Here is a 14,003-nt window from a genome sequence, read left to right on the forward strand (position 1 = left end):
CTGGTAGCTTAGTAACTATGCTAGCTGATTGAATTACCAGCTAAATTAAAGCATCACTGATTTGATTAGAACTGTGAAGTATGTCTGATGTTTCCTTCCTTCACTCCACGTTCAAAATGGCTGCTATAAGTTGATTGTGAAATATGTGGCTGCATATAGACTACCCACAGGGCTAGCTGGAAATGACAAATTAACCACTAATACCGCAGCCAGTTGGCAACATGCCAGTAAGTCACAATAGTTCTCAGTTTTCTGTTCTGTTTTCCCTATACTATGTAGGTTTACTCCCTTTGTCATTGTGTACTCAGGACTGTACATTATTTCATTTGATAAAGATATATTTAAAAGGGGGATAAAGGTCACAGAGTGAATGCCAAGCTTAGTGGCAGTGGCACTTCTAGTTTATATGGGCCAAAACCAGAACCAGTTCACAGTTTATTCAAAACACATATTTGTACAATTAATTCTTGTCTCATAACATAAATGTCTGAGACTATTTGTTTTGTAGAATAGTTTGCAAGTTAAATAGTGGGTTAAATAAAGGTGGATAATGCTGTGGCTCCCTGTTTGCTTAAGAAGATAACTTTCTGCTGGTCAATATTTGTGTGGATTTCAAGCTGACTGTTGTACACACAGTCATTTAGCCTATATACAGATTAAGCTCGAAGGTTTATTCTTATCCTTAGAAACAGAAGCTGACAGTCTCCCTACAAGTTCCATTTAATAGCTTTTCTTTTAATCATATAACATGACCTTCATGAGTAAACTTCTTTTTCACGTTGACTTGAGTTTTAAATTCCATGAATACTGCATCAACTGATAAAGATTATGTGATATGACTGAAAAGCTCCTGAACAGCTACTAAATAGACCTGATAGTGAGATTATTTTAAACTTTAAGCTTAACCCCAGTGTGAAATGAAATCACTCTACACTGCTAAAAACTAGAGCTTTAGCTCCAGCTCTAGTTTCAGATTCCTAATTCACAGTGTTTAACTGAAAACTTCCCCCACTGGACCCATAATCAGATTAGCTGTGTCCGTGTGTTTGTGTATACAGTGGGTGTGTGTTCCTTTCCTGATGACCAACCCTCACTCTGTGGACATCTCACTGACGGCCTATAACCAGACCTTCCAGGCTCCCTGGGTCGGCACGGTGGAGCTCGATAGGGCTGGCAAGTGGTTCGACGACTTCATGCTGCTGGTGAGTGGAGTGGGAGAGGTTGTTGCAGAATGCCGACATCTTTTAATGGTGTCTGATACATAGCTCAATCAGTATTTACATAACTCCTTCCATCACAGCAGTTAAATTAAATTCAACCCAGCAGTTAAATTAAATAGGCTTATTTCATTAGATGAGCCAACGGCCAAACATAACAACAAAGTCATGAGAGAATTGTTCTTCTTGTCCTGTATTGCCCTACCTACTGTATCCTGTCATGTGTTTGCGCTAGGCTCTGGGGGGCTTGGCCTACCAAGCGTTCTACCAAAGAATCCTGTCAGCTTCATCTTACACCCAGGCTCAAGTGACCTGCTTCGCCTCGTCAGCCTTCTGCCTGGTGCTGGGTATCCCCTCTGTGCTGGTGGGAGCTGTGGCTGCATCCACAGGTACAAACTATTAACTTACAAGCTTAGCATCTGCATTGGTCTCGGGGAACAATCACAATTTATACATTTTTTTTTCCCCACCATTTCACAGAATTAAGACATATTTATCAGGTTAAGCCCCTCTTTCTTGTGTCATTCATTTATTACTGCCCTCGCTCTTTCAAACTTTCCTTTGGTCTTAATCCAAATATTCACCCATCCTTCCTCCCAGACTGGAACTCAACTAGCTATGGATTGCCCACCCCATATGAGCGTGAGCAGGCAGGCTCCATCCTCCCCATTGCCCTGCAATTCCTCACACCCCCATACATCTCCGTCATCGGCATCGGAGCTGTAGCTGCTGCTGTCATGTCCTCCATGGACTCGGCTCTTCTATCCTCTGCCTCATTGTTCTCTTCTAATATTTACAAGAACATCATCAGGAAGCAGGTGAGAAGTTTGGAGAGCGATATCAATGGTGTGTATACACTTCAACAAATCCGAAGGATACGTAGAAAACCATTATCTATGACTAAGATGTGTTCTTGTTCTGTAATTTAGTTGATTTGAATATGTATTTAAAGGTAGTTCAACCAAATAAAATTATGTGAATTCCACTGGCGTCAGAGGCTGCAGAGACAGCAAGTACTGTTACTCTGCTGAGCTAGGCTTGATAACTTTAAAAGCACTGGTTTATCTGGGGCCTTATTTTTAGCTATGTTAGTGATGTGGCTCGAGGGATGATAATGATGGTCTGTCATTCCGTCAATCCACCCCAGAGTGAAATATCTCATCAACTACATGATATTTCCTACTGACCTTGATGATCCCCTGATCTTTCCTTCAGTGCCACCAGCAGGTTGATATTTTTGCTGTTTTCCTGAAATATCTTAAAAGCCGTTAGATGGGTGGCTATAAAATGTGGCACAGATATTCATGGTGCCCCGTTGACAATTTCTAATAACTTTGGTGATCCTCTGACCTTTCCTCTATTGCCAACAGCAGGTCAAAGTTCTCTTATTTTATAAAATATCACAACCTCTGCTTCTCAGATATTGCATCCTAATTACCCTGACTTTCCATCTAATGTCAACATGAGGTCAAAATTCAAATTTGCCCAGTAGTTTTTGGTTTGGTCTTTGACCAAATACCTGCAAAACTAATGACATGCCTCAACTGTACTTTGTGTTTACTGCTAATTAGCATATATTAGCATGCTAAATTAATATGCTATAAACATTCTACCTGCTTAAAACCAGCATGTTAATTTTGTCATTTTGACCGTGTTAGCCTGCTGATGTAGGCATTTAGCTCAAAGTAAAGCCTGATAGTGCCGCTAGCATGACTGTAGACACTAAGTCTTGATTCTTTGTTGTGATTAGATTCAATTATTGCCTTTATTAATTTGATGTTACTAATTCAATTATTATTTACGTATTTTAGTATTTTAAAATGTGATTCCATTTACAAATCTATTAAAAATAAGTAATTCCTTTAGTGACAATCATTTACAACCCAGAGACTGTATCACTATAATGTACAACCAACACAAGCTGAGGGTGGCAACAAAGTAGCTATTGTCTCTACAATACTGTACATACTTTACACTGTGATTAGCAGAGTGAGATTTGCGTGATATTTGCTCTCTTAAAACAATGATCTGTTTCATTATTTCAGTCCCAGGGAATGTTCCACGTAATGGGCCCAGTTCACTGCTGGTCTTTTACAATGCTGTAACTTATGGATACTGTGTCTTTGTAAAGGGAATTTCTTGGTCATGGAGGCGTCACATCCAGGCGATCCTTAGATCCTTTATATTGTATAACACAGTGTAATGTGAAACTTAACTCTCTTTGTCTTTCTTGTCATTCTTTCTACTCCTTCAGGCATCAGACCGTGAGATGCAGTGGGTGATTCGTATTTCAGTTGTGGTGGTGGGTCTGGCTGGCACCGCCCTCACCTTCCTGGACAGCAGCGTCCTGGTCTTCTGGCTCGTGGGCGTGGACATGTCCTACACCATCATGTTCCCTCAGCTGGTGTGCATCCTCTTCTTCAAGGTGTCTAATGGTTACGGAGCCACCGTGGGTTACATAATGGGACTCATCCTGAGGATACTGAGCGGCGAGCCCCTCATCGGCCTGCCACCCGCCATCCAATTCCCTGGCTGCCGGCTTGACGAGAAGGGGAGGCTCACCCAGTTCTTCCCCTTCCGCACTGCCATCATGTTAATCACACTGTTGTCAATTCTGCTTTTCTCCTGGTTGGCATCCATCATTTTCAACAAATGCCTACTGTCTGAGAAGTGGGATGTGTTTAAGATCAAACGCAAGCAGAAACCAACAGCCAGAGCCACAGATGACAAGAGGACCAACTCTGATAACGAAGAGGCCTCCGCTGCCAAGCAGCTACTGGACACCACCAGCTGCTGAGGAGGCTTGCAAAGAGGGAGGCTGGAGGCAGATTTGTCTGCCAAGTATGAATTCACAGAGGCAGAACAACAGCAAAGATGGGACAATAAACACAGATTCTATACAGTAAAAGTGATGGTTTTTCTTTAGTTAGTTTATATATTGTCATACATCACTATAATACTGTAATATAAGCAGTGCACACAAAGAAGCCAGAGGCAAGTTTAACCGTCAAGTCAATAAAATTAATTTCCATTTTAAAAAAGATCTTAAGTGAAATATTCACAATGATACAACTTGTGCCTCTTTTTCATTAGATATTCTCCAATAAAGATTGGATTGGTACAGATTTTATATAAATATTTTACATTTTGATGAATTGAGACATCCCCCAAATACAGAGGAGGGCTCCTTTTTGACAGACCAGAGACCAGACTGGTTCTAAAGACTGCAGCACTGTGGCAACACTTTATGTCAAGACACTCGCATGAGAAATGGACTTCATGCCAAAGGAACAATCAGTCCAACATAATTGAGATAAACAGTTTACAATCCACATAAACAAAATCTGTCTATTTTTCAGAATATGTCACATACCTTCTCAGAAAATGGCAATGCATCAAAATCAGCTTGGCTGGCAGGAAACGTATCTGATGAAGCAGCTTCCTTCTCAGTGTGAACCTCTGCACATGGTTTGACGAGCATGACAGGGCTCTCTTTCACACCAAAACAAGACATGCTAGCCAAAGAACAAAGAATGAGCGCCCACTCTGCACTGTTCCACAGCGCATTTGTGACAGATGTGTCATTATTTAACAGTTTATTTGAATGTTCTTGATTTTTGCTGATGTGCCGCCGTGAGCTGCTTAGCTACATTTCATCAGAAATTTCTCTAGCAAAAGTCCACACTCCCAACAGTGGTCCTCAAATGTTGTTAAAATGAATCTGAAAGTAATCAGAGTTGTGTGAACACATCTAATATGTGAAGAGTTATAGTTACATGTCAAAATTTCACAGTGGAACCTTTAGCTCCTTTCTTTAAATACTGCTTAAGATAGCCTTTATTAGTCCCACAGTGGGGAAATTCACCCCAGACACCAGCAAGTTTAAGACATTTTTTTACTACACTGAGACTACGTTTGAAACCACCGAGGTACTGATGACTAAAGTGTTTCACCCAGTCGGACTGCTCTGAGTTGGGTTGCAGTGTAACGCTGGCTTTGTTGTGCAATTGATAATGAAAATCACAAACAGCAACCAAAAACACTTGGACAGATGTGACACAAACACTTCAGGCTTTTTTAAACACTCAGTATTTTTTTGTTTTAATGACTATTTGACTTTACCCATTTTATTGTGAATATCAACACAGAAGAAGAGACAGAACTGTAGAACTCAATTTCCCAGCATGCTACAGTTACTACAAGCCCATTCCCCTCAGCTGCAGTTTACTCACATGCAGTTTGCTACAACTGCACCAAGAGAAAGAGCACCAGACATCTCCCTCATTTTCCTCCTCCTCACCCATTCCTTACCCTTGTTTTTCCACACCATCCATCAGTGTGAGCCTTTCATTTTGTCTGTGATTTTGTACTGTAAAGTTGTTGTTTTTTTTTCTTGTATATTTTATGCAAAGCTTTAGTTTACAATGGGATCATATTTTTTCTCTATGTGGTGAAAAAGTTTGCAGCTAAGTTTCTGAATATTTACATTAAAATTTTCACAACAGTTCAAATTTCACTGTTTTATGGTCAGATTTTATTAAAGAACAGACTGTTCAATTGACGCCTTTGGTTTTTAATGTATGTTTTGTTGTACTGAGCCTCTATAGTAGTTTGTTGTGCAGAGAGATTCCTGCTAATGAGTGACAGTCAAAAACTCTTCCTCTATCATACTGTTGCCTTTTAATATCACTGGAAACTGGTTTCACTCCGCTGTCAATGGTTACTTGCTGCACATTGTAAAATGGGTGTATACTCTAGTCACTGTTTAAATACCTCATGGAGTGGTAATGTTGGCTTTAGGTATGCAAAATTTTAATCTATGATTCTGATTTCTGTCCTAAGCATATTGTATGAATGTTATTTTCCAAAGACTGATTGCACACAGAACAAACTGTCTCAAAACAGGATGCATGCAGGACACACTGCATGTATCTTTTTATATGTATGATTGTGATTTCTACCTGTATTATACTCTTGTACTGTACAGTCTGATCATGATTTGTATATTTACACTTTGTTTTTTTTATCAGTTATTTGCTATGCATTGAGTAGAGGAAAAAAAAACAGAAGTATTTTATCTCAAGTTAGCAATTTTTAAAATAAATTCAGTGTATTTTCACCTCCACGCATTTAAATTCATTAATGGTGATTGCACACATATTACAGGAAAAACATGTAACATGCCTATGAGTGAAAGTGATAGCCATTTGGAATGAGCACTCCTGCCCAAAGAAATCTCAGATAATGTCATAATTTGATGGAAGAAAAACTTGCCAGTGGTTGTCAGCAAGCCGTCCACCATATAGTAAAAGATGGCAATATCCTAATAATGGAGTATATTTTCATCTGTCCATTTCATTACTTTTTGAGCAGAAATGTTTTATTTTCCATGTTTGGTTCAGTCAAACAACAATCCATGAAAGTACTGGAAAAATGTCAGTTTTACAATAAAGTAGGTAGTGAGTTCTACATTGTATTTTCCCCTAATATGTGTTGGGTTTTATACTATTATGCATGTTGATTATCATTAACTGTGTTGTTTGTATACTGAACTTTCATGAAGGCTGTTCTCTCTTGCCACTTGGTAAGGTCCTACTTTGTAATCGAATAATGTCAATCCCCATGGGGTGATGCTCTCTCAGAATAAAAGCTGAAAGCTGAAACCAAATGTTTGAGTCATGTCAGTCAGTCATGAGCTTTCCAGGAAACATTTTCCTTACATTTGAAGCTTTTGCAATCTGTAAATATACATTAGGTTTTTAAAAAATTCAGAAGATGTTTCCCTTTAATGTTGGGCAAGCTGCATTCAAAGTCTTCACTACATGGAATTAGTGAAGATTTGTGAACCTGGACAGACATGGATTCAGACTGCATTTAAACTGGTTGGTGGAGTGTACAGCTGCAAGGCAGTGGCATTAATGTTATGTAACTGTGACTTTAGTTATTTCACATTGGAGCAGGGGTGTGGTCGAAATGGTGGCAAAAACAACCAGAGGAAGACATGGTACAACTCGAAGATATGCAGAACAAGATGAACTAAGATGGACAACAATAAAGATTAAAACCTGATAAGTGTCAGCATGTTACACTGTCATTTTGAGCATGTTAGCCTGCTGATGGTAGCATTCAAAGCACTGCTGTGACAAAGTGCAGCCTTGTGGAGCTGCTGGCTTGGCTATAGACTTTAAAAAGCGACAGTAAAAATGTACCATCAGCACTGCAGTGGTGTGAGACAGCACGAGGAGCAGGAGTTGCCTTTTCACTGCAAACCCCAGGAGAGTAGCAGCTGCTATAAGTCCTATGTTGTATTTTACTTACTTACTATTTTGAGAATTGAGTTTTGCTTTGGCAGTCTAGATATAAATATAAACTGTGGTGCACACCAGAGCAGTCCATGCCCCACATTTAAGAGGCCAGTGTTAAATCCTCACTCTGACAGACCGAGGCAAAGCTTTCATGTTACATCTGTGGGCTGTTTAATTTGGGGACGCTTATGACCACAAGTAAAATTGGTTAGGTGTCCTGCTCTGACAACTGGAGCTTTTGTTTACTTCTGCAAACACACAGCAGTCAGCAGCAGAACAGTGATAGTGCTTTCCAGCAGCTGACTCCCAGCTTACAAGAATAATTCAACATTTTGGGGAATACACTGATTTGCATTCTTCCAGAGACTTAGATGACAAAACTAACACTACTCCTGTGGCTGTATGATCAGTATGAAATTACAGTCAGCAGCTGGTTAGTTTAGCTTAGACAGGATATGAGGAAAGCTGCTATCCTGGCTTTGTGTCAAGGTTTTAGTATAGATTCAAGAAATAGGATATAATGTGTTAAGCGATGAGGTTAAGAGGTGCTGGTAGACAGATTTTACAGCCTTTGAACTGAGCCAGGCTAAACTAAGCTAAGATAACAAGCTGCTAGCTGTAGTGGTGTTAATCTTCTCATTTTACTATCAGGTAGTGATAGCAGCAGGTACTTTACTCATTCCCTCAGGCAAGTAAGAACATTTGGTTAAAGGGCCAGTTCCTGTTGAATAACTTTCGAGAACAATGGTGGTTGTTAAATTTACAGAAAATATGCAAATCAGATAATTAAAAAATAAAACGCAGTGTTGATCGGCCATGTTCTATGTACAGTGGAGCAGCAACCAGCCAGCCATGTAAACTAATCAAATCACAACATGAACATCATGAGACAACCCACCTCCAGATGTGGTCTGGCAAATCTGATCACATTCTAGTCACAATCAAGTCTGCATAGTGCATTTACACAAAACATTATCAGTCATATTTGCTTGTCCAGATAGAGCGTAGATTAAAGACCATTTGATTTGATCTGATCCATTCAGAGGTAGTGACCTCTGATGGTAGTTATGGAATTTCTGTTAAATCCAGTAAATAAAGTCTTCATAGTTAAGAATAAACTACAGCTGGAAATTGACCTGCGATTCGTTCAGCAAATACTAAAGCGAGGTGTAAAATAATCCAGACAGCTCTTTTCATTGTTGTAATTTTAGTTCAGAGCAAAAGTGAGTCTGACTTAATGAAAGAGAGGGTGTGTGAAATACCTGGGGAAAAAACCCCTGCTTTGGTGTTAAATAAAGTAATAAGAAGTGACCTCTGGTTAAAACAAAAAGCACAGCTACCATTTCAGTGGAGGAAAAGAGGTCCGCCTGTTCTCTTACTTTACCTCTCACACTATTTATAACAGGTGGATGCATTCAACAAAGTCCTCTAACTAGGAGGAAGAAGTCATCTTTCAAACCAAAGGATACTGTTACTTTTAATTATAGCTGTTCCCCAGCTAATTGGTATATTCTGCAGATGGTTTCCCTGAAAAACAAATGTCACAGCACATTCAAATAGTCTTTCTAGTACAGTGAGGGTTACAGTTTGTCTAGAGTTTTAAATCATAAAATAATAAATACAAAAAAGGATGGGACTGGACTGGGCAGGAAAATAACAACCATAAGCCTTTAGAGAATTACAAGGTTACTGTAGATAAATGAGCTCTAGCTTTAGCACTTGTGCTAATAATGTTGATATTAATCTGACAGCCATGAAGTGTTAGTACTGAGATGAAATACTAGTACTCGGTGTCAAGTTATCTGAATGGTATTTAGCCAACCTGACATGTATAAATATTACATTAGCGTGCATGTTTGAATAACATCCGTCAGCACTGTATTACGCAGCTATTTTTATTTCTCCGTCAGCAGAGCTCAGACAGCATGCTCCTCATGGACCAGACAGCTACGAGAAAATGTTTTCACCAGTCCACTCTTCTCCAGCTTTCTGGAATGACTCCTTCCCCTCTCTCTTCTCATCTGAAAACTATTTCTCTCATTTCTTAAGGATTCTGTCCCAGTGATGTGTCTCTGTGCTTGTTAACTGGTCTCCAGCAGCTGGTCTGACATGTCAGCCACCGTCGACATTTGAGAACTGACGTCCCAGTTTTCAGGTCAGGGTCAGGACTTCTTCCCAGAAAGGAGAAATCACACCAACGCCAAAATCCTCTTTGAAACCTTGCCAAACCAGCCTTATCTTTTACTAACAATTATCCAACTGCTTCTTTCTAGAAATCTGTGCAGTCATTTGATGGGTTGTATCAATGCAATGCGTCATTCCACAGTTCATGTGAATCACTTCAGTGCTGGGAATGAAATTTAAATCACAATATGTGGTTCTGCAAGTTTTTGTCAATTTACTACATATCATTTAAAGCAACAATTGTTTGTTTTCTTTTTTTTTTCCATTGTTTATATTTTTAATTTATTCATTTTCACAAATTTATATTATATAAATGAATAGTTTGTTTTATTTTTGTATTACTATTTATACATTTACTTTTTGAATATACGTATCTAAAATTTATACATGTTTAGAATTTATATTTCAGGAACTTATTGTTTTGTTTTTAGTTATTTATATATATTTTTGTAATTTATGAAAATCATTTATGCAAATAATTACCATTACTATGTTCAAAAGCAAGACCTGTATCTTTTTTTTTCTTAAAGATCTTTTTTTTTCTGTTTTTTTTGCAACCTTACACTGAATCTGTGGCTTCCATTATTTGTTTGTAATTTTGTACTGTAGTGGTTGTTATGGCTGATAATGCAGTGAGTGGTCAAATAATGAGTTTGATCCTACACAGTATCCCTGTGTATCATTTAATACACTGAGTATGCAACCATGGCTTTGTGTGTAGGACTGTTGATGGCAGTGATAAGGGTTGGTATGCAGTCACAGTCTGTGCTTTGTCCAGTACTTTTCCACTGTCTGAGCTACTGTGCATGTACAGTGCATCTGGTAAGTATTCACAGCGCTTCACTTTTACCCCACTTTGTTAAAAAATACCCCAAAAAAACAACAACAACAACAATAAAAACCCTAGCAGTCCTTTGAAATAGTGCTGAAATCTTGAGGAGGAGAAGGATTTAGAAGCAGGACTGCGCAGTCACACACCAATTTATGAGCACAGATTAGGCAGTATTACATAACAGTTAATCATGTGTATCTCTTAAAGAGGGGACAGCTTTGCCAAAACTGCCACCTTAAAGTGTGTTTAATAGGGCTAAGGCAGTGTGGCTGAGCAAAGGTATGTGGCTGCCACAGTGCCACACTGAGGCATCATAGCATGTTTTGATCTGTGGCAACTCTGAACATGTGCACAAACCAGAGCTCTGACTCAAGTCAGATGATGCCAACATGATCAACCGTCAAATCTCAAGCTTAATGTGCACACAGTGTGGCTCAACACCTGAGACAGAAACAGGTTCATTTTGCAGCTCTGTGTCATGTGTAATCGTGCCAGACCATGAGAGAAAATGATCCCTTCAAATCTACTTTGTTTACCATGCATTATGGCCATTTTGTATGGTGTGAATACATTTCCCTTATACACATACTGGTCCATGCCTGCTGTCATTTAAGCTGATACTCCAGCTTGCTTGATCCTCAAAAAATATGGGAAGGACCACCTTATGCAACCAGCATACTGTAAGTCACTTTTATTTATGATGTACCCTCTAATGGGACTATCACCAACCCGAGTCTTGGAATCAGTCTCATATATTAGTGGTGTTGCCTTTGAAGTAAACAGGTTGCACAATCTCACCTCAGCGAAATATTGTGATGAGTCACTCAAAAAAACAACTGGCACAAATCACAGCCACATCTCAGTCACTCCTCACATTTATTCCTGGCTCTGGCCTTTGCAGCCTCACCTTGAAAAATGTGCACACATAGGCCTACACTTAAAGGTCATACATGGTAGAAAGTGATATTTCCCTTTCTTTTTTTTCTTTAATATAAAGCAGGTCTGGGTGCTATATAAGTACTGTGAAAGCATCAAAACACTTAGTCCACAAGGCAATGCTGTATTCAGAAACTGTGTCTTAAAACGAGTTATCAGGATTTGTGTAAATTTGTGATGTCACAAGGAAACAGTCACCATCCTCAGCTATGATCCCAGCACCGCCCACCTGGACCCACCGTCTAACCTTGCAGGATTTGGTTTCTTCAAATGTTTCCCTGATATCTGCTATATTGTTATTTGACTCCTATTAAGGACTCTTTATAGTGTTTTGTTATGCCTCTTCAATGCTCTAATGAGCTTTCAATTTTTGTAAGACTAATTCCTCTGCATTGGATTACTTTAATGCTGTGTGTGAGGATTGCAAAGTTGGTCACTAACAGTTAAGGGACGATATCCACCACCTGGCAACAGAACACTGAAAAAAGGATTAGCTGCTTGATGGCTTTGTCTCTGTAGCTGCTGCACAGGAAAAGCATATTTCATATATGCAGTCTTCCAGTCTTGCTGTCCGAGCTGCCCAATCACTCACCTCTCTGATGTCCCAGATGGTCTCAGGTTATGCAGCCCTGCACGCTCCCCTGGCTGGCCTTGACACACGCTGGCATTGTGCCCGTCCACCTGGAGGATCGAGCAGCTGCGGAGACTGAGCTGGCAGCAGGGGCAGTGGGCTCTGCCACTCTTGCATTGGACCTGGAAGCTGCAACACCATAGACAGTCACCCAAACATTGCAAGAGAAACAAAGGGTTTGCACCAGAGCCAGGCCCAACGCTCCAGTGTATAGCTCCACCAACCCCAGCTGGAGCATTTTAGTCTGAATTTGAAACTCAGTGACTGACCATCAGCATTTATTTTATTTTATTATTTTATTTTACCAGCCACAGTAGTCAGTTACAATCTGAAAAGGAGGCTCTGAGGCTGAACCTGTTGTTACTGGAGCTCCACAGAGAAGCTTGAGAGAGGAGATGTAAAACTATATTGAGATTGTTTTTGGAACATAAAGTAGCAACTCAAACTTCTCCATTTTATTATATTTGGCGACACCTATGGCCATACATTGGTAACTGCAGGGTTTTTTTCTGAACCACACTTTTTCTGAACTCCAGGGAGATGTAACAGTGCATCTTACTTGCTACATTTTCACCTGCCATCCACATTACTGGTGTACATTGCTGGAGTTTTTGAGCCTTTTGGAAATGGGTTTTAATTTGAAAACTCTGGGGATGGGTGGAAACTTAGAACTTTGGAATCAATGACACAGACACCCATGGTTTCTCTGTGAACTTTCTGATACTGTTACTGCTCACTTTTAAAAATTGGACACAAGAATTTTACATGCATGTCACTTCTTCCATCTAATTTTGTGGTGTTGCTGGTTATTTCATGGATTAAATCAAAATCGAGCTATGAATCACTCTGATGCAGAAATATAGTCAGATTTCGAGGATAGCCTTGCAAACATGTAGGCTATCAGTTTCTAGTCATGTATTTAGACTAAATGAGTAAAAATAAAATCAACTAGAGACCATCTCGCAAGGGATGACAGCAAGCTTAACACCAGTCAATATGATGACATTCTGACCCATGAGTACTGAGTAGTCATGGATCGGACCACGCAGTATTGCAATGACAAATCTATCACATGATTCTATTGTTCCCTTGAAATATCTGTGCATCTTATTAAAAATATAACAAACTTTAGATATTTTGTTCAACCTAACAGATCAATCACTGTATGTTCAGGTGTGTATGTTTAATCTGTGAAGTGGTTAAATATGTGAAAGCTTTTGGTAGAGAGTCACTGGTACACCTTGCACTAATTGCTCAAGGGAGAGAAATAACACTTATGTAAACAATTGTACAACACATTTCAACTTGGTGTTTGTATGGCTGATGCCAAGCCACTAATGGCATGAGTAATGTCTATATGATACATGAGTCAGTTATAGTAAATGAATGGCCAGACAAACCTGTGCGATACCTCCACAGTATTAGTACAACACAGACCTGCTTTGTGGACAAAAAAGACATGGACGTCTCACTTTACACAATATGGGAACTTTGAGGTCTTGACTGTGTCAGTTGATATTGCACTTTTGTGGTGAATATTACTAATTCCCAAGCACATTTACTGTATAGTCAATCAGTCAGATAAACCCACTACGGTAGCTTTTTTTTATGCGCTACATCTGTTGTCAGTTGTATCAGTTTGAATTTTCTAAACAACCTCCATCCACACAAAGTCACTTCAGATTGGGACTTATTGTCAACTCCCATTGAAGACATTTAAATTGCATTTGAAAATATACAATAGGTAACATGGTCTAATGTAAATATCTAAAGTATAATTATCTTTTTGGCCTTCTTCTCTTCTGGGTTGTATTCAAATTCAGTATTGTTCTAAACTAATTTGTATTATTGGTTTCTCCTAGTTTTTCTATAAATTACATTCCAGGTTTATTTAAAAT

General features: G+C 39.2%; 1 protein-coding gene across 4 annotated transcripts in view; it reads left to right on the top strand.

The window, feature by feature from the left end:
* LOC139636953 (high affinity choline transporter 1-like) overlaps window positions 1–6,885 on the top strand; it is a 36,562-nt gene extending 29,677 nt beyond the window's left edge. For all 4 annotated transcript variants that reach the window (XM_071505399.1, XM_071505400.1, XM_071505401.1 and 1 more), the window contains 4 exons: window positions 1,059–1,202; window positions 1,453–1,606; window positions 1,818–2,035; window positions 3,472–6,885. In XM_071505399.1, the coding sequence (XP_071361500.1) occupies window positions 1,059–1,202; window positions 1,453–1,606; window positions 1,818–2,035; window positions 3,472–4,014 (1,059 nt within the window). In that variant the 3' untranslated portion in view covers window positions 4,015–6,885. The remainder of the gene's footprint in view (window positions 1–1,058; window positions 1,203–1,452; window positions 1,607–1,817; window positions 2,036–3,471) is intronic.
* Window positions 6,886–14,003: the final 7,118 nt, after the last annotated feature.

This window comes from Trachinotus anak, unplaced genomic scaffold (assembly GCF_046630095.1).
Source record: "Trachinotus anak isolate AG129_WGS33_773 ecotype Australia unplaced genomic scaffold, CSIRO_AGI_Tana_v1 ptg000019l, whole genome shotgun sequence".
NCBI classification, from domain to species: Eukaryota; Metazoa; Chordata; class Actinopteri; order Carangiformes; family Carangidae; genus Trachinotus; species Trachinotus anak.